This window comes from Pogona vitticeps, chromosome 2 (assembly GCF_051106095.1).
Source record: "Pogona vitticeps strain Pit_001003342236 chromosome 2, PviZW2.1, whole genome shotgun sequence".
Classification (NCBI taxonomy): domain Eukaryota; kingdom Metazoa; phylum Chordata; class Lepidosauria; order Squamata; family Agamidae; genus Pogona; species Pogona vitticeps.
The window spans coordinates 174026610-174047951 of record NC_135784.1 but is presented as its reverse complement, the minus strand read 5'-3'; the positions used below and the strand labels follow the sequence as shown (position 1 = coordinate 174047951).

General features: G+C 41.7%; 1 protein-coding gene across 2 annotated transcripts in view; it reads left to right on the top strand.

Annotated features, from left to right (window-relative positions):
* Positions 1 to 1960: 1960 nt before the first annotated feature.
* The window catches only part of LOC110071625 (pre-B-cell leukemia transcription factor 4), a 40803-nt gene continuing 21421 nt past the window's right edge, over positions 1961 to 21342 (top strand). Inside the window, exon 1 of one of the 2 annotated variants that reach the window (XM_072991276.2) lies at positions 1961 to 2298. In XM_072991276.2, coding sequence (XP_072847377.1) covers positions 2105 to 2298 — 194 coding nt within the window. In that variant the 5' untranslated portion in view covers positions 1961 to 2104. The remainder of the gene's footprint in view (positions 2299 to 21342) is intronic. The other variant, XM_020779289.3, reaches the window with a different exon arrangement.

Sequence of the window (21342 nt, the reverse complement as noted above, 5' to 3'; positions counted from 1 at the left end):
AAGACAGCAAAGTAGGGGGTGGGAGAGCACTGGGAAAGTAACAAACATAAAACAAACCCACAAAAGTAGTAGTTTGTAATGGAGCAGTGGGGGTTGATCGGACTGGAATGCTCTGAAACCCAAGACACTAGTAAACAGAGATGGGTCAATAACTGTTGGCATAAAAACCAGGATTGCCAATTTGATGCAGCCAACAAAGTTCAGAACAAGTGTATCATATTTCTGGATCCATGGATAGTGGTGATGACTGGTCACAGAGTGTACCTTTCCCTAAGCACATGCCACTTCTATTTCAGCCAGTTAGCAGCTTTTTATTTATGTTTATTGGCTTGATTTAAGACAGGGTGGCTGCATTAAGTATCAGTAACAGAATTTAGCGTGGACTTTAAGCACTATCTTTAAATGTGATTTGTTGCTGAGGCAAAGAACCAGAAAGCTCATCAGTTGCCAGCATCTGAGTATTACCTTCCTCAAAGCACAGAGCACATTTCAATGTAAGGTGCTGCTAAGTAAAAAACATGTAGTACACACTTTTTCTGTGGCTCTATTTTCTAAAACATTATTCTTTTTATGCAGATAGGATGGAGCCCACAGTTTAAGGAAGACAAGCTGTATTCCCTTCTGTGAGAAAGCATTTGCTGTTGCTTCTGAGAGTTTCTGGTTCTGTCTTTATTATTTATTTGTTTTGTGGATGTGGCAGAGTGCTTTAACTCATATTTTATTTTATTTAAAATATTTTTACCCTACCTTTCTCCTTTAAAAGGACCCTTTTAACATGAAAACAATATTTAAAGCTGAAAACAGTAAGTATTCAAATTTGTTGTTCACCACACCCAGAGTGGCTTGCCACTTAGATGGGGGGGGATATAAATGTAATGAATAAAGTATCTCTTGGTCCACGTTTAAGGTTTTATCTTTTTATTTATCACTTCAAATTCAACAAGTGACTATAGAGAGTACCCTCATTCAAAGAGGGTGTTAATTTTAACTCTGTAAGAGTCTGCTTCCAGAAACGTTTTGGCACCTTGATTTCTTTAATCCCTTTCTTTTTCTTTTCCTCTGCCTGCCCCTTTTTTGGGGTGGGTGGGAGGAATAACACTTGCTATTATTTCAACCCAATGTGACCTATTGTTTCGTGAAGTATTGAATCGCCCTCGAAAGGCGGCAGTTTTGAAGTCGAAATGAGGTCCGAAGGGGACCGTCGGAGGACCGTCTGTGAGGCGACTGGATCTGCCGCGCGACGGTGAAGCGGCGTTACCCGTTGGGGGCAGTTCGGACTGAAGCCGTGTTATATATAGCAAAGGACAAGCGCCGGCCCCTCTTGAGAAGCAGCCGTTGGTGGCGGGCGGAGCGGGGAATGGACGTTCGGAGTGAGAAGCAGCGGCCGTTAAAAAGCCGTTGGGTTCTCCGCAGCCGCTGAGCAGACCGTCGGGAGAGGGTTAGGGCAACCGCTTGAAACTAACCGAAGCTTGGGAGGGGAAGACCGCTTGGGATGGAGAAGGCATCACAACGTCGAGCTTGACGAGACGGGGAAAGGAACGGAGGGGGGGCTGCTCTCGACTCATATGAAAAACAGAGACTTTGGGGCTCCGACAAGGAAGGCAAACGACTCGGGGCGGTGGGTTTTAGGTGGGGCACGACTGGAAGGAGGAGTCAAGAAGGGGAAGACCCTGCCCGGCCTTCGAAGAGTGTATGTGCGTTGCGCGGGTCTATGAAGTGAGGTAGCCTCTACCACCCCCCCTTCCCCGTTCTTTGTATTAGCTCCGCCCCCTTGCCCCCGCCTCTCCTCTACCCGGAGGCGAGCAATGGAGACGAAGCCGCCGAGAGACTGGCTTTGTCCCAGAAGGGGGCGGGCAACGCCGAGAGAAGGGGCCGCTGCGCCAGGCGACGGCTGAGGGGGCGGAGCCCCGTCGCGCGACGGGGGCAAGGGGCGGAGCCGGCGGGAGTGAGGAACGGTGGGGCCTGTTCTGTGTCAGTCGTGTGTGTGTGTGTCTGCGCGTGTCGGGGGGAGCAGCGAGGGGGCCCAGGCCGCCCCAGGACTCCCCCACCCCCCTCTTCCGCACCGCTTGAGGCGGCTCCCCCCCTCCCTTTCTTATTCTCCGCCATGGAGGAGGCATCCCGGCTCCTTGCAGGGCTCCAGCCTCCTCCCGGGGCTGCCGGAGATCCCCCGCCTCATCGACTTCAAGCCCCCCCAGGCCCGCTCCCGCCCCAGGCGGCCCCGGGGCTTCAGGACACCGGTGACATCCTGCAGCAGATCATGGCCATCACCGATCAGAGTCTGGACGAAGCACAGGCCAGGTAAGGAAGAGCATCTAGGCTGAGTGCGGGCATGAGACTACGGGGAAATCTTAGCACGATGATGATGATGATGATTTTGTTGTTTATCTGGGGAGATCTCCCGCGTCTCTCAGTTCGGTGGGGCAGTGGGGGTTAAAGCCATTTGGGACTAGGCCCGAACGGGCACCAGCTGTGCACATTTGAAACTTTCGGTTTTGTGCGTGTGTGTGTGTGTGTGTGTGTGTGTGTGTGTGTGTGTGTGTGTGTGTGTGCCTTGAGATCTAGCGGCACAGCCATAGACAAAAGGGTTTGGGAGCATCTGAGTTTTCCAAGATAGTAGCGGCAGGGTTGTCGGGACGATATCGGAGCCCTTCTATACCTTACTCAGGGCAGCCTTGATTTCTGCCACCAGGGCAACCCTGACCTTTTGGCATGTTTCTCATGGTTGCAAGTGTAGGGTTGTTTGATTTCATGCACTGCCTTTTTAAGGGCCCCACCTAGAAATACAATGTGCAAAGAGGCCCTCAGAGTTGGACTTTTGACAGTATCTGTCTTGTGTCTCAGAATACTGATTAGTTCTGATCTGATGATAGGGAGCTTTGGCAAGAGATTCCATAACTCCTGGTATTCTTCTATGACATGGGGATTGCCAGGTGATTTAAAGGCCGCTAGGTGTTAACAATTAGTCAGTGGCCAGATCAATAGGAACCATAAATTAGACCCATGAGCAAGATGTGAACTGAACAGGATTATGTAAAATGGGTGGGAGGAAATTACTTGTATATAATATATTTAAGGTGGAGTCAAACCCTAAGATAGGAAGTTGCATGAAATGGCAAATGAAAATGATAAAATGCTGTGTTCTGGTGGGTGGGTGGATGGGAGACCACTATACTGGGATGATGCTTTTGCTATTTAAACAGTACCATTATGGTATGTACATTTGGTCGGTACAGTTGGAGGCATGACATTTCACAGAAGGCAGTGACAGTGGATTGATACAGTGAGCAAGGGCAGATCTATGGATTTGGTGTAGGGACATACAAGCCTGAGATTTGGATTCTAGATTCAGGATAAAAATCATTAAATTGATGTTGTAATATCTTTGGAAAAGTCCTTGGCTTTTGTTTCTTGCTTGAGGCATATGCAAGTGATGTTTCTTGCCAAGGATCTGATTAATTCTACTTATTGTGGTATCATTTTCCTTATCCTTAGGGATAAGATATTGCATCACTTGTGGCTTCTCAGTTGTGTGGCATTTGGAGGTAGACATAATGGATATGGAGTTATCACATATGTAACTATTCAAATAGCTATAACAAAAGGAGGACTTTCGTAGCTATTAGCCTGGACTGCAAGTCCTTTGCATGCTTTGGAAGATTACAGGTTTTCTTTTGTGTATGGCTGGCAGCATACTTTTTTTAAAGTTAGAAGGCTGTCTTCCCCTTTTATCTTCGCATATTTGAATTCATTTCATTTACTTGATTTCAACATTGTATAATCTAACTTTTGTGTTAAGTGCTGCATAAGCCCTGTGATATGGTCTTTCTCCAGAGAGCTTTCAAGAAATCCAACCATGTCCCCAGTTCAATTGACTTCCAGAGGATATATTTCCATTTGTTTAAAATCAAGATATGATCTTTACTTCTTTTTGTTCTACCAAGGCTGCAAATAGAACAGGGTAGGAGAAAGGAAGAACATTTGAACTTCCTTGGATTTCTATTCAGCTTCCATATACAGTCTTCATTTGATCTTGTTTACTGGTCAAGCAGAACAGTGTAAAAGAAATGAGAACTATAGTTTTGTTGCAGCCCCTAAAAGTACAATGGTTTGTTACAGCTCATTATTTTTATTCTCTGTCTCTGTTTTTCCACTACGAGCCATCCAACATAACCAAGTTGGTGCACTGAGAGAGAAAATTCTTCAGAACTGTACTGTAGATTGGTAAATAAGTCTACAAATGCTACAAGCCCTCAAAACATGTTTATAAACTTTCTTTCTTAGAGATGGCTGTTTGAGATGGTGTAAAAGCAAAGAGTAGGCCCTTCCTTTGCATTGTTGCCTGGAGGTGATTCTTGCTGTAGATAGCTGGGCAAATAGCTACTTTCAAGTACGGTGAAGTGGGATATTCTGACTGAGTCCTGTTACTTAGCATATTCCTAGCGAGAAACTCAGCTACAGAGTTACCTGCAGTAAATCAAGTGAGGACATTGTTAATGCGGGTTGCATTGCAAGCTGAAGCAACAACACAAACACTTTCAACTTGTGTAGATGGAGACAGTTTAGTTTACTTTGTGAGAAACAATAACTCAGTTCAGTGACAATATGAGTAAAATATCAAATAATACTGCTGTTTATCTTTTGTTTCTTTACACTGTGAAACAAATATTAAATGTGTATGATCAGCACAGGTAATGATATTCCCAATGCAGTTTCTCTTGGTACTTCTAATTTAAGTCTAAAATAAGCATATCAGTGCATCTAAATTTTTCATTGAAATGATCATTCAGAATTCCTTCAGGTTGCATTTATTGGAAGGTTTTAGATATGAGCATTAATATTATTTGTCTTGATCTTGCTGACAGGTGAGTTAAAATAAGTATAGAAACAGTATAGAAACAAGAATTTAGAAAAAGGACAGAAGCAATACATTTGTTTCTTGAATAATTCATACAGACAAATCATAGATACATGGCTGTAACTCACTGGCTACAATCCAGCAGAGGCTTAGTTGCATTTAAGTCCACTGAAATCTAGGCAGTACTGTACTAAATGCACTGGAGAAATAGTGCCATGGAATGAAGTGTGACATACAGTACTTGCAAATAAAAATGCCTAGAACTGAATTGTAAAAACATCCAGTTGTGTGGTGGATTCTGGAACACTAGTTCTAAGCATTTATCTCACTGTATTTTCAGTATTGTGCCATTTTCTTTTATATGTCTCTAATGTGGGATCTTCTAAATATACCTTGGTTGGGCTAGAGATTGAAAATGTTAGAGGGAAGCAAAAATCATAATACAATTGATTTGTCTGAACATGAATTCTGTGAAAGTAAAATTTTCTTCCAGCCCATTGAAATCTAATATGTTAAGCTTAAGACAGATATTCAGAGGCAATATTCTGAGCTTCCGTAGCTGTCCAGAAATAGGAAAAAGAAAGCACAATGTACTGTGTTTCAGGGCTCTTTACAGAATCTTGTGTGAAGAGCTATTCTGGAACCCGCCTGCCTAATCCATGCCATTGTTACAAAGTCCATGAGGACTAAGGTGCTTTTATTTAATGAGATGCAGTTTAAGAGATTTATCCTCTTTTAGGGGAATAGCATCCTCTCCTGTGTTTCTCATGGGACTCAATTTAATTATGGGATGTAACTAGCCTGATATAGAACCAGCATAGCAATATGAATTAGCATTGTTCTGTTTAATTCTCTTTGCCTTGATACTGCATATCATTTGGTAGTATTATTTTGGTAAGTATAATTAAATAGAATGCATGGATTAATATAATATAAAACCAACATTCTGACTTGCATATTTACTGCAAGAAAGCTCAAAGTACAGAGAGTGAAAGATAGCTCCATAAAGTATGCAGCTGCCTTTCTTGAATTAAATTTGGTGGTCGTAACAATGCTGATGATGCCCAGGGAAAAGACTCCACTGTATTCACATGATTGATTCATTAAAACTCCAGAGGCCCCTAAAGAAACAAAAACACTTAGTCTCAATGACATGACATTCATCTGGGATGGGAAACATGTGATCATCCAGGTGTTCTTGTACTGCAACTACCACTTTGCCAAAATACCTAAATGCATCCATGTTTGTGGAGGCAGTGGAGGAGGCAGGCTCAACTGGGGGCCCAGTTTATATTTGTGTGCATGAAAAAAAATGTTAAGTATACATACAAGTAGACAAGTAGATGTCATTTCTGCACAGATCTGTGCTGTGTTTACTCAGAAAAAATTCAACTAGCTTTTTTTTAATTCTTCCTGTGTAAGGACCCAAAGCAGCTGACAAGTCATTTTAGCAAAGGCCAGAATCATTGGCCATTTACACCAGTGTAAGTGCAGAGGTGAATTGCTGCTAGTTAATGAGGTGCTACTTGTATTTTTTGTTGCATACTGGCCATGTGATGTGATGCAGAAAGAGAAGTACAAGCAGCACCTTATCAACTAACAGCAGTTTATTGCTGTGATTTATGCCATTGCAGTTACACTGTGCAGTCAGCCAGTAGGATTCTGGCCTTGTGTGAGTAAACACACAATGACCAGAATCCTGTTCGTCATACCCACTGGTGTAACTACATCTGAGCTGCAGATTGCCTCAGTTAAGAAGTTGGTGTAGGCATTTGCTGTCACCGATTAGTCAAGTGACTCAGTGCTTGATATCAGGTGCCAGCATTCACTTATTCTCTTGTGGCAGTGCACAGCTGAAATTTATGGATTTGTGGTGATGTAATTTTTTCCCTTGGATTCTGGCCAATAAGTTCTAAGATTATTAAACATACAGAGTGTTTTAAAGCCTGCTAATTAAAACAAAACATTTAAACACAAATACATAAGAAGCAGTAAAAATGTATAATGCCCTGCAATAAAATTCAGTTCTGTAGTTACGTTGTTAAAATCCTGGCTAAAAGCAGAGGGCTTTGCCAGCCAGCTGAAGCAGAGTATGCAGGAGGCAAACTGGCATCCTGGGAGTGGCACTGAATAACCAGAGATCACTCATTGGAAAGGCTCTCTCTCCTATATTCATTAAATGTTCCTATGGAGGCAGAACTGAGAAGAGGACTTCCCTTGAAGATATTAAAATAAGGGCAGGCTTTATACAAGGAGACATGGTCCTTCGGATAGCTTGGACCCAGGCCATAAGGTTTTAGATGTGGCAACCAACACTTTATCTTGGGCCTGGAAATAGACTAGCAGCCCTTGAAGTTGTTGTCACAGGTTAGGTATATGCTCCTTGTATTTGGCTTGAGTTACCATTTTGGGCCATTTGAAATTTCCAAAATTCTTCAAAAAGCAGCCCCATGTAGAGTGTATTGCAGCAATCCTGGCAGAATGTAACAAAGACATGTGTCACCGTGTCCAGATCAGACACCTCTAGGAACAGGCGCAGTTAATTTACTAGGTTTAATTGAGCTAATACACTCATGGCCTTCGCCAAAACCTAGGGATAGAGGCTCAGAGGTGAACCTATGAACACAGCCAAACTGTGAACCTGAATTGCTGGTGGGGTATGCAACTCCATTGCATAAAGGCTGAATCCCTGTTCTGTGGTCTGTCTTTTCACTGGTGAGGAACACTGCTGTTTTGTCTAAATTAAGCTTTAATTTGTTCATTCTCATCCAGTCCATCACTAATATCAGACACTAGTCTAATATTAGGACAGATGTGCTTAGGTGTCATCAGCATAGCAATCCACTGAACCTGAAATGCTGGACCATTTCTTCCAATGATTTTGTGTAAATGTTTAGCACTATGGGTGACGGAAATAACCTCTGAGAGAACCCACAAGCCAATGCCCAGGGTATTGAACAGATTCCCTTGGTAACACCTTCCAAGCTTGTCATTGTAGGGATGACAACACTGTGTAAAACAGTGCCTCCAAGGCACGTGCCAGGGAGATGGACCAGAAGGATACTATGGTCAATGATATTGAAAGTCACCAAAAACTCTAGCAGAACCCTCAAGGGCACACTCATCTTGCTCATTTCTGGTGTAGGTCATCCCCCAAGGCAACCAAATCTGACTGTGTCTCATAAGCAGGCCTGAAGCTAAATTGAAATGGATCTAGATAATCTGTTTTATCACTGAACCCTGGAGTTCAGAAGTCACAACTTCTGTACCTTGCACAAAAATGAAATGTTGGAGGTGGGCCAATAGTTATCTGATGTGGTAAGATTAAAGGAAGGCTTTTTTGGCAGCAGTATTACTACCTCCTCCTTTTTACATGCTGGAACCCTGCCTTGCTTCATGGAGGCATTCACTGCTCCCCTTGCTCATTTAGCCAGCCCCTTCCTACAATTTCTCTTATTACTCAGGAAGTGTAAGGGTCTAGGACAAGCACAGTGGCTCTTCATCTTTTTAATCTCATAAGGATAAGGCTGCTGACATTAAAATGTGTCCATTATTATTGGGCAAGAAGGTACCAAATTTACATCCACAGGGCCTGTGTCAACTTTAGTACTGAAGTCAGAGTGGATCCGAGCAACTTAGTCTGCAAAGTGTTACACAGATTCTTCAACTGGTCTGCATTCTGCTTTTGTGGATGACTGTGACATAGGCCCTTGGCCACTTGAAATAGCTCCATTTTCAGTTCTGTACACATGGAATGGCAAAAAAAAATTATGTTTCTTTGCTGCTGTTATTGCTAAAGCATAAGCCTGGCTTCTGTTTGGTTGGATTTATTTAGAGTTTTCCTCCATTGTTGCTATAATCCCTGCTCCACTTATTTCATCATTGCCAGCTCACTAGTAAACTGAGGGGATAGTTTGTCTCCACTTCATGGGAAGGGGAAGACATGGGAGGACATATCCTCTGTCCTAACCTTTTCTCCATTCCTAAGATAAAAGGCTTCAGCAGGATCACTTATCAAAATTACAGGAAAGTCTCTAAGAACCATCAAGAACCCATTTGGATCTTGATGTCTGCTGAGGGAGACCATATTAAGCAGCTTGCATTCCTGCATAAGTTCCAGGTTCTAGTAAGAAAACATTACCAGGTAATGATTTGTCCACTACACATACCTCCACATTCAGATCATGATCATCCTGCCCAGTATAGAAAGCCTGGTCTGAAATGTGCCCTGCAGCATGAGTGGGAGCCAGATATCACTTGGGAGGGACCCATGGTCATTATGGAGAACCTTAACTTTTGAACCACTCCTGATAAAAAGGCCTCAGCATGGAGGTTGAAATCCTATGACATAACCAGTGGGAAACTCCGGCACCAGCATCTGAGATCAACTTGGCTAGCTCAGGATGGGAGATTGTCATGTAACAAAGAGGATGGTACAACAACAGAATTCCTATTCTTTTCTGGCCACCATTTATCAAGTATATACTGTACAATCAAATCTACCCAGTGAGACAAGCATCTGATGATCGATAATGGAACCTCAGGGAACTGCAACAGCTCCAGACCACCTCCACCCCTGCTGTATAAGGCCAAGCTGGGAGAGACTAACTCTCCCACCTTCACCTAGCTAGGTCTCCGTAAGGTGGGCCAGATTAGTACATTCCTCCAGGATTAAGTCTTAGGTGTTTGTTGTCTTACCCTTCACGGTCCTGGTATTTAGTAATAGCAACTTCCATAGGGCTTACTCTCTAATAGGTAGGTTTGGGGTTGCAGCTTGTATGCTTTTGCTGGAAAAACACTAATATAATGCCAGCATACAAATAACATTATGTGTGAAACATAGTTCTGCCTCTATGTCAGTTTGTTCTTGCAAAAAAATAACTAAGGTACATTAACTTATAATTTACTCAGCCTAATGTTGTTAGATTGCAGTCTATTTCCATGCCACTTTAAAAGAAAGTACCATTCTGTTTTTCCTTTTTTGCAAAAAGATTTCCAAATTTAAATTGTACAGTATAATTTGCATCTTCAAATACTCTTGTCTTCACATTCCCGCAATGTTTCCTTTGTTCCCTTTCTTCTCAGTACATTCATGTGTTCGTTACTGCATGCCTGTGGTTTGCTCTGCATAGCAAAATGGGGAAAATATTAGCTTCATGAGACTTAGTGTTGCACTTGTGCAGAAAAACATTGTGACACTGCACCTAGTGCGGAAACCTGAGACTGTACAAGGCTTGCACGTGGAAGAATTACTGGCCCTGTTAGAAAAGGAATGGGAAAGAGGAAAAACTCAGTGTGGCCCGTCACAACGTAATCCCGTATAGACCTGAAGTTTTCAACTTTGTGCACAGATACACGTGTGTAAATTTATTTATTTATTTATTTATTTATTTATTTATTTATTTATTTATTTATTTATTTATTTATTTATTTATTGGATTTGTACCCCGCCCCTCTAGACCATGTCTACTCCGGGCGGCTTACATAGATAAAACAGAACAAATAAAATATATAAAATTATAAAATTAATTTTAATCCAAAAGCTGTATATGTTAATAACCAGAGTACATGATCATGTATCAATATTTAAACTGAGAATCACAAGCAAATTTGAACATTTCCAGCGCTGTAGTATCTCAAACCATTTGCAGTTGTTTTCTCTATAAGCTGATGTTTGTATCGGCAATTTCACACTGAAACAAATAAGAAATCTGTTTTTCTTCTTAGACTTCCTGATGAGTAGATGCTTGCAAGCTGTTTATGTTGTGCTGATGTAATGGTAGGTCACCTGTATGAGCCCCCTTGGCATTCTTAATAAATAGGATCCGTGTCTGCTGTGATTCAGCTGTGGGTGAGTGCCTTGTTTCTTAGCAGTGTCTGCCCTGTGGCATATATGGAAAATCAGACTGCCTGTGGTAGTGATTTCTTTGTTACTCTGCCAGAGTACATAAAGTTATAGTGTATCTGGAGCTTTGTGTTTGCCTTTTTGTGAACTAAGGAGACTGCAGGCTGCTGTCTTTCACGTTCAGCGGGGTGCCACCTTTCAAGGAGTGGAGCGTCTGTGGAAGCAGGCAATTTGTGCCATGTTATGCTGGATGTGCTGCATGACTAATTTTTGCTGTGAAGTGTAGTTCCATGAATTTCTCTCAGTACGAACTTTAGATAGACTGGTTTTTAATACCTTAAAAAATCATGGAACTCTAGCTTATTTTCTTCCTTCAACATCCTTTCTCCCCTGGATGGCTTACAGAATAGAAGCAGGGAGAAAACAACAACAATAGAACCAGAGAAATAAAATTTAAAAGCAGCAGATAAAAAGAGCAGCATAAAAGCAATCATGAGGGATAAGATGTCACATCTGAAAGACTGAGAAAACATAAAAAGGTTTTATTCTAGTGCCAAAATGATGTTCACTTTGGTAACAGACAAACCTTGGAAAACTGTTCACAGATAGGACATCATGAGCAGAAAGTCACACCTGGTGTATAGATAGCAGGGGTACTGGTAAACGACCTCTGACAGATTCATATGAAGATTGAATTGTTTTGGTTCTTGTTGTCCCAGAGTATAAATAATTTTAAAGCATAAGTGGGAAACCTGTGGCTCAAAGAGTATTGTATTTCAGCTTCTGGACAGCTTGGTTAGGAATGGCAGGACACCTGTTTTAGAGGTAGTCGTTTTTTGTTTTTGGCACAAGAAGAAATGAACTAGCAGCCTGTGTAGCTCTTTCAGCCCGAATGTGATAGGATGCCACCATCTAGCTTCAGAAACCACCTCAAGGCATGGTTTAAACTAAAGTGCACCTTCCAGATCATTTGCAAAGGTCAGCTCTGTGTGTAGTGTACTTTTGCGCAATTTAGTACTTTTGTTCCATCAGAAGGTAGACTGGCTTTCAGTATAGTTTTTTTTTCAGCTGTGAGATTTTGGTACTGAGGGACTTCAGTAAAGTCTTAGAGTACCATGAGCCGAAAAGTTAGCGTTGAATTTCATAGCTGTCATTGAGCTGTAGTAACTCAGTGACAGCTTCAAGCACCTTTTGAATGTTTTCAAATAGAGGTTCAGTGACATTCACTGAAAGATCACTATGTTGGCAAAGATGCTTACACTTTGTGAAATCTGTTACTTTAGTGGTTTATTAAGGTATTAGCTATGTTGTCTGATGAGGAGGATTTCATGGAAATATTGTATGCAGTACATTGGATTTTTTAAAAGAATCCTGGTATATTAGGGATATTTAAGAGTTTTCTTGGTAGGATAAGTTCTCTTCTGCACCGTTTCAGGGCCAGTTTACAAGAAATTGTAAATAGGCCAGGTTATAGATATATGTGTACAGTACATTTGGAATGTTTCATTTTGCAACTGGAGGATTGTATGTTAGAATGCACTCTTTCTACCTCCTTCTCCACTGCTCATGAACACTAGACTGAATCTGTCCTCCCTGAATGCTAGCACTGTATTCCTAGGAAGAGAAGAATCTGTATTTAAAAAATGGCTGAGTAGCCCAGTAACATAGAGTAGAAAAAGTTTTACTTGTAATAATGTTTAAATGTGTGGTGGAACTGGAGGTGTCTCTTCTAACTGTATATGGTTTGGAATATCATATTTTTAAAGGATTACCCACTTGGTAAATTACTATGCTAGAGACAAAGGTTTTTCTTATACTAACTTTTCTCTCTCTGACATACTAGATTACCACAGCTGGGGAGCTTTTTCAACATGGAGATGTCAGGATTGTGGAATGAGAGCAGGGAAGCTGATAGTAAATATATATAAATACACACACACACACACACACACACACACACACACACACACGTGTATGCATGTACTGGTCTCTTTCATTTGACACAAAAGGGATTGCATCTTTCGGGTAGTTCCATTTCACTTTCTGTCATTCCTTCTTTCTGGCTTAATAGTTCAAAGGCCCTGGGTGGGTGGGTGGTAACCCGTAAAAAGTACTCTTAAAAAAAAAACCAACAGAGCCAAGGCAACAGAAAAACCAATCTCCTCCAAAAGCAGGTAACAGTGCAACCAACCAACAAGAAAAAAGCCTGAAAGAACCTTTAGAAACTATCCCCTGAAAGTACACTGTCTTTTGCAGCCTCAACAGCAGCTGGAGTCGAATCAGGTGTATCTGATGAGTCCAAAAACGGCGCTGTTTTTCTGAGCCAACACCACTGGAACTTTTTATTCCCCCAAAAAGCTTTCCAGGGCAACCCACATACCTGTGCTTATGAGGGGAAGTCCCTGAGTTTGCAGTGGCAAAGCCACTGCTGCCGCTAATGTTGCTGTCCCTCAGCCAGGTTCATCTTCCTCCTTTAGCTAAGCCAGGTTGTGGTCAGTTAGTTTTTCTCCAGGGGGCAAAGCGAAACCCAAAGCTGGCCGGTGAGGGCTGGAGAGTGTCTGGCAGCAGCAAAAGCTCTGTTTTCTTCTTCCCTGCGTGAAAGAAAGCAAGTGCACTCCCAAACATCCAACCACTCCAGGCCCGCTTACATCTTCAAAATTTTCTTCCTCACCCCCCCAGATGTTCTTAACTATCTGCTGACAGCAGTTTTCCCAATGCTTTTAAGACTGAATCTTTCCCATGTAATTTCGCAGGCACTGTATGAAAGGAAGAATAAGTGAAAGGAGGAAATGATAGGAAAATAAAATTGTACCCCTCAATAGTTAAACAAAAAGTTTCCAAAAATATCATCTATTGGAAACCTCTGAAAACCTCAGAAAACAACAACAAAAGTTTATTTTGTTGTGTTTTTCATTCGTTGCCTGATGAAAGTCCCATCCCTGGTAAAAGGGCAAATTTCTGTTGTCCTGCCATCTGGAATTCATACTGAGTATAAGGTGAAATTGGCTTTCCATGACATGGCCCTTGGTGTAATCCTGTGGACTGATTATGGTTGCATCAGCTCAGAATTGCTTTTTATGAAACTTGGCAGGTTATAATGGAGTACAGCTACAGCCCATTGTATCTTAAAGGATAATGGATTGTGGTCCACATAACAGGTAAGTACAGTGGTGCCTCACTTAGCGATGTTAATTCATTCCGAAAAAATCGCTGCTAAGCGATTTCATCGCTAAGCGAAATGTGGTTTCCCATTGAAATGCATTGAAAACCAGATAATCTGTTCCAATAGGAACAAATTGCCATCCTTAAGCGAAAATCGCCATAGGAAACATCGCTAAGCGAAACACGATTCCCCAATTGAAATGCATTGAAACCTATTCAGTGCATCTCAATAGGGGGAAAAAATACAACAACAAATTTAAAAAGAGTCAGAACAAAGTCAAATTTGGTTAACAAAGGGTTTATTAAGTGCACTTTATGATTTCAAACATTTTAAACAGTAAACTTGAACTTTATAAATAACAGAAAAGCATTTAAAAAACAGCAAACATGAGGCTGTTTAAACCATCGTTAAGTGAAAATTTAATCGCTATGCAAAGCATGGTTCCAACCATCGCTAAGCGAAAATCGCCCATAGGGACCATCGCTAAACAAAGCGCAAAAACGCTCCAAAAAAGTCATCGCTAAGTGATTTTGTCGCTAAACGGAGCGCCCATTAAGCGAGGCACCACTGTATTGTTATAATGCTAGAAGTATGACCATCTTGAAATTCATCAGAGATACACCTCTTTTTCAGATACCCAAAGTAAAATGTATAGAGCATATTTTATCATTTTAGCAGGGCCAAACTGTATGTTCCATTCAAAATGTATGTAATAGTTGTCTATTTTTGAACATCCACATTGGAAAACTGAAGTTGATAATATGGAACAGAGGTTTCTTGCTCCAAATTTCAAACTTAACGGAATGGAGTTGGAACAGGAGAACTGAAGATGCGTGAGGACACGGTTAAGAGTAGCTTTGTTGCTTCTCTTTTCAGTTATAACCTCTATTAATGATTTATAAAAGGGACTGCCAGGTTTTAGATATACTGTATATGTTTGCATGTAATTTGTATTTCTTTCATATCTGTACTTGTTTCATCTTTTGCACAATTATAGTCATGAAATATGGTGAAGGACAATGTCATAATTTACATCAAATAGATTAGGCAGATTCGTAACTGAAAGAGCTGTGGGCAGAAGACATGAGCAAAGTGACCATAAATATCTTGCATTCTCAGGTACTGAACTATTGAGAGGGAGAACAGAAAGCTGCATGGTACCTATTTCTCATACTACAAGTGGCACCTATGATGCTTGGTCTATACTGTATGTGTAAGGGTAATATGCACTAAGTAGCAATTCAGGTTTATTTATTGTGGTTCACTTTGAGAATAATTTTAAAAAATACACAAATATTATATAAGAATACCAATAAAATTTCCCTGTCTGTTCTGTAGAATCATCCTTTTAGTGCATTTTATGCTGGCTTCCTGTCAGAAACAGAATGTTTTCCAAGAGGGCTATGGGGTTGACTTGGAATACAGCTACACATTAGTGAGGTGGTTTCAAACTACTTTGGAAATCCCTTTTTTCAAAGTTCATCAGTGGAATAATCTGTGATGGAGAAACTTACACATCTCTGAAACTCTTGACAAGCACTATGGATCATCCCCTAGAATGCTAAGTTGCAGGGCAACATTGTGTATTTTGAAAGGCACATGTGTGTGTCATACTAGACAAAAATTAAGTTACATAGACTTGTCCAGTAGCTGTCATGAACTTTGCATGTGCTAGATTCTCTTTTGTGACATTCAGTGGTTCCATAGACCGTGGTAAACACTCAAAATTGCATGGAAGGCAGGTTGGAAGATGATCCCTGAATTAAAAAGTTTGATGATCACTACAACATCTACTTGTCCGTTTCCAGCACACCAAAACAGAACAGGATTTTGAATCATATATGGGCTAGGCACTGACCAAGGGAATGGAATATTGATGACAGCATGTTTGTATTTGTTGCCCATGTAAATAGAGCACTTGCAGTTTCTCTGAGGACTTTTGTGTGCCAAGGAAATGAATGTCTTGGCTGCTGGGTTTGGAGTTGACCTGAAAAGAGTGCTACTTCAAGCTGACAATGAAGTTGTTAGGTATCAGCTGGAGTGAAATACTTGGCAAAGTATTTTTCAGGAAAAAAACTGGCATATTGGACTTACAGAGGAACTGAATTTTAACAGTGAAACAGCACTTTTGTTCACTATCAGCAAAGACTAGGATATCCCTCAATTGCTGCTTTAGTTGTGTTTTTGTCCTTGAGCTGCTTTGGTGCCATGGAGATGGAATCGTTGTAGAAGTAATCATAATAGTAACTTCTGTTTCCTTGGGTTTCCTGCTGTGATGGAAGATGCTGTGAAGGGAAAGACCAACCTCGGCGGGTCTTTCTGGTGGAGCCAACTCTCTTAAAAACCTCAAAGAGGACACAGACCAGCCCTCCTGTTTCCCCGGGTCGCAAGAAAGACCAGGGTACCGACACCTTGAACTAAGAGGAACCCCCCCCCCAAAAGGGGTGGTATCCTGTGCGGTGGATACCAGTGACTTGGAAGACATTTAAAGGGTTAATGGCTGCTGAGACAAATAAGGAAGATTTGGAGGGAAAAGAGAAGGTGGAGTTCAAGGAGGAGGAAGGGGGGTTGGGGGATATAACCGTGGGCAGGTAATATATCCCTGGTGGTTGGGAAATGGTGTGGATCGAGGATGCTTGGACCGGACGCTGGGAGCAGGTCTGTGTACCTAAGGAGGAGGCTGAGAGGAGGCGTAAGAGAGGTCTGATGCAGAGGCCCTCCTATTGGGGAGAGACGGAAGCCAAAGCCTGCCGTAAGAAACTGCGAGAGGCAAAGGAAGCAAGTGAGAGGGAAAGGGCGTCCAAACAAGCATGGCATGTAGAAGAGCTGAGGAAGATGGGCTGTTACCTGGTCCCTGGAGTGCATCGCCAGGTGAAGGAGACCCCTCATGGGGGTGGATGGGAGATGAAGAGACCCTCCCATTATTGAATCCCTTTCTGCAAGGTTATGACAACCCCGGGTTGGAGGAGGTCCCGGTTAGGCCTTGGGGACTTGAACATGTTGCAACGGTTATGAACAATACTGAAGTACCCTTACCTGAGCTTGACTCAGCGCAAGAGACTAAGCAACCACCACCTGTTAATGTTGACGTTCCAGTTCTTAAAGTTAATAAACCACAGTTAAAGCCAGAACCAAAAGCGTCGACTCCTTTTTGGAACCCTTGGGAAGCCCCAAAAACTGAACCCTCACAGATGCCTTGTGTAGATTTGTATCTGAAGTATTTGTAGATTTTTTTTAAATCGCTTAGATCACTTTTGTATTAGGAAGCAGTACATTGCCCATTGTTTTACTGTTGATATAGTATGCGATGGTTAATGTGGTAGACTGTTTATATATACTGTACTAGGATGGCAAGCCTTCCCACAAAAGCCTACCCAAACCATGGAGCATGTTTGTGTAACCAGAAGGCCAGCTGGAGTGGGTTATCGAAATTATTGAAACAATATGGTTCACGTTTCTGAGATAGTTGAAGAAAGCTAGAAAACATCTGCTTACTTCAGACATAAGCCTTAATTTGGCCTAGGAGCTTGAAAGGGAAATGGTAAAAGTAGTCACCTGATGAGCAAACTGGTTTATTACCTTTATCCTAAGATCAGAATCAGGCATTTTTAGTTAAAGTGTCCATCTTTGTATCATGGTATGATTACAAGAGATATTTGCCAAGTAAGACATACAGTAGGTATAAGAGTTTGAAGTACGTATTTTGTTTACTGATGTTAAAATACAACTGCTGAAAAAAGTGAATGGAATGAGAACAATATCATCTGTCTGTCTGTCTAAAGTAGCCAACACTTTGTACCCTAGAATACATATAGGTGGTGTTTTCAAGTACACAGTAGATTTCAACTCCCAGAAATCCTGGCCAACCCAGCTAGAGGTGAAGGCTTCTGGAAGTTTTAGTCCAAGAACATCTGGGACCCAAGGTAGGGAAACCATTGGTCTGGAGCCAGGGTTGCCACTTTCTGAAAAGTCATGAAAATGGAAATTGGTCTGAAGCCAGGGAAAGTCATAGAAATTGTGATTAAAATATATTCAAGCAGTGGATTTTTGACCTGCTGCTGCAACAGCATGATCTGTTCTTGTGGCAACGGGAATAGAGAATTAGCAGAATACAAGTAAAAATTAATGATGCCCTTTCCCAGCTCCAACTTTTTCTCAGCTCCAACACCACCAACTAGCCTAATGTATTTGTTGAGCTCTGTCCCTGCATGATTTCCAAGGTCTGCTTGTAGCATTTGCAAAGCAGGGCTAGTTTAAACGTTTAGCAAGATACAAATTTTAAACATCTGTTTTCATCCCTACCTGCTAGTACGGCATTTAACTTACATATAAAGATTAGCATGCTTTTGGGTCATGCTTGTATATGGAATGGAGGTTTTGTCTCCAGCTAAACCCAGCACAGAGTTGCAAATGAGTTTTGCTCCTGTTGGATTTCACAGTCAAATAGCACTTTCTACTCTGCACCATGCAAAGTAATTTTTTCAAATGTGATTGCTTGTTCCTGCTAGAGTTTACAGAGTACCAGCTCTCTCCCCCTCTTCCCTGACTTCTCCTATGCATAGAAGCTGCAAGTGAGGCTTCTCTAGATTGCACAAAGGATCTGCAAGCATTTAAACTCCACGTCCTTTCTTGCTACTGATCTGCTTATTACACTTTGTGGAACCAGGAAGTAAGGGTGAAACTTTTCCTGCTTTGGAAAGTTCCTACTTGACAGAACACAAATCTGCTAACATCTTGGTGTCAAGCAGATGGTTCTGTGTACAGCTGTATCTGAAACCACATTTTGAAGATGGCTTCTAAGAGGACAGTTTTTAATATGCAGTGGCTGGATTTCAAACTTCATCCTGACTTCGCCCCATGGCTATCATCAGTTCCTGGACACAAATGCAAAGGTTATTGTAAAGTGTGCTACAAAATCTTTGAACAAAGTAATATGGGAATTAGAGCTGTGGAGTCTCATGAACAAGGACCATTACATCAGATGAACCTGAAAATTAAATCAAGTCAACAGTCTATTGCAGTAAGTTTAGGTTGAAAGCCAAGTACAAGTTCAGATAGTAAAACCATTAAGACTTGCATTAGTGCAACATTACCTATTTTTTAGCTTGTGGTTATATTTGAATGGTCGTCAAGGAGACTGAAAAATGTTGGTCAGGGAGTGTCAGGGAAATGAAAAATAAAATTTCAGTGGCAACCCTGAATATGCAACAAAAGATTTTGTACTTTTTTGCTGCAGAGTATACCCCCCGTAAGTACCCTCTATAAGTAGGGGGATATTATTATTTTTAAATAGTGGTCCATTCCTTGGACGAACTGTGCTGCAGCTTGAACTTTTTTTTTTACACCAGTCTGATCTTTAATTTGGATGCTTTAAGTAGAATCTATTGCATGTGATGCTTTTCACCAGTTTAGGTTGATGCCTGAACTGTAACCTCCGAGACAGAGAATCTGACAGCTGGTATTCACATTCAGGTTACATCCATGTTCTGTTGCTACAGTGCAATATAGCAATACATCTGAATACTTCCTAGAAATCACAACTGTTTGTTCAGAGTACGTGTTGCATTATTGGAATATGCTAGTTTGAACCATTGCTTTTGTCAAGAAAACACAAACAACATGAAAAAAAATCCTACAGGTCTATTACAGTTTTTCACCAGGTCCAGTTCAGAAAACTAGTTCTGACCTTCTGAAGGGCAAAGCATGTACTGTAACTTTATTAGTATGAACCATTTACTAGTATGACCATGCCTGAGATGTGCTCCTTCCTGAGTTCTTTTTTCAGGAACTCTGACTTTCAGAGATCAGACTAGTAATGTGACGGGCAGTGGGCCATCTTTGTTCATCTTTGTAGGACCCTCTCTAGCCGGATTTATTAGATGTCTAGATGATAATGATGATGATACCAGATTAAGTCTTTTTTTAAAAAATCACACACACTTTAAATAGCTTCTGCTGACGTCTAGGATTCTACAGAGGCAGCTTTATTAATTCACCAATTTATAATAGGTTTGTTTTTCATATTATTAAGGATTATGTGTTTTGTTGGTTTACGGCCTATGTGTGCAAGAGCATAGGTATCAAATATAGGGCGCATCATCATCATCAGGTCCTTTAGGACAGGGGTCTCCAGCCCCTGGTCTGTGGCCCGGTGCCAGTCTGTGGCTTGGGCTGGATTGGGCCGTGGAGACAGATCTCTCAACCCCACTGCATGCATTCCTGTCCTCTGCACAGCCCCTTCACACATGTGTGCAAGTGCCCCACCCCTTTGTGAGTGCCCATACCTTCACACATGCGTGTGAGTGCCCCCACGCCTTTGTGCATGCATGTAAGTTCACCCTCGCTCCTTCGCGCATGTGTGTGAGCACGGGGGGTGCTCCGCCTTTCCCAACCGGTCTGTGGAGTTTAAAAGGTTGGGGACTACTGCTTTAGGAATTCCTAATGTAGAACATCTACCACACTGCTTGGAAGCCAGTGAGTGTCTTTAGTATTTTATTTATTTATTTATTTGTTCGATTTATATCCCGCCCATCTGGTATATTCTACCACTCTGGGCGGTAGAGTAGAGTATCAGTACAGTGGTGCCTCGCTTGATGAGGATAATCCGTTCCAGCAAAATCGCTGTAGAAAGAAATCATCGTCAAGCGAAAGTAAAAAGCCCATTGAAATGCATTAAAACCCAGTTAATGCGTTCCAATGGGTGAAATACCTTAGCGTCCAGCGAAGATCCTGCATAGGGCGGCCATTTTCCAGTGCCTGTAATGCGAGGAATCCGTCCTAAAACACAGCGGGGAGCCGTTTTGAACAGCGGGCAGCCATTTTGAGGACCCGACGATCAGCTGTTTTGATTGTCGTTAAGCGAAAAATTGGTTCCCGAAGCTGGGAACCGATCATTGTAAAGCGCATTTTCCCTATTAAAACATTGTTTTGCGATCGCTATAGCAATTGCAAAATACTCATCGTAAAGCGATTTCCTCATCTAACAAGGTAATCGTCAAGCGGGGCACCACAGTATTCTGTTACTGGTGTGATCTTGCATGAGTCTGGTATGATGAGGCCTGCATGCATCCCTGTTTAAGAATTGCTGGTTTGCAAGTGGGAATATTTTTTAAGTAGCTGGTTCTGTGTTATATAGCTCAGTGGTCTGATTCAATATGAGGCAGTTTCCTGAGTTTGTGATCCTTGAAGTCTCCATAACACAGTATGTATATGCATAGGACTCTTCCATTCTCACTTTCAATCTATGATGAGGCTTAAATTGTGAGTGTTCAAAAATGGATAGGTTGCTACAGAAATGCCTTTGAACCTACTAGTTTTACTGGTGTATTGAAATAAAATGGATTCAGGGATTTTGGATTCAAGTGGAAGTGACATTTATTAGTGAAAAACTAATGGCAAAGCCCCTGGGCATCCTCTGAATGAAAAGCTTGGCCCTCCAGCCCATTGAATTTGACATCCATAAATTGGAGGCGTTGTGAA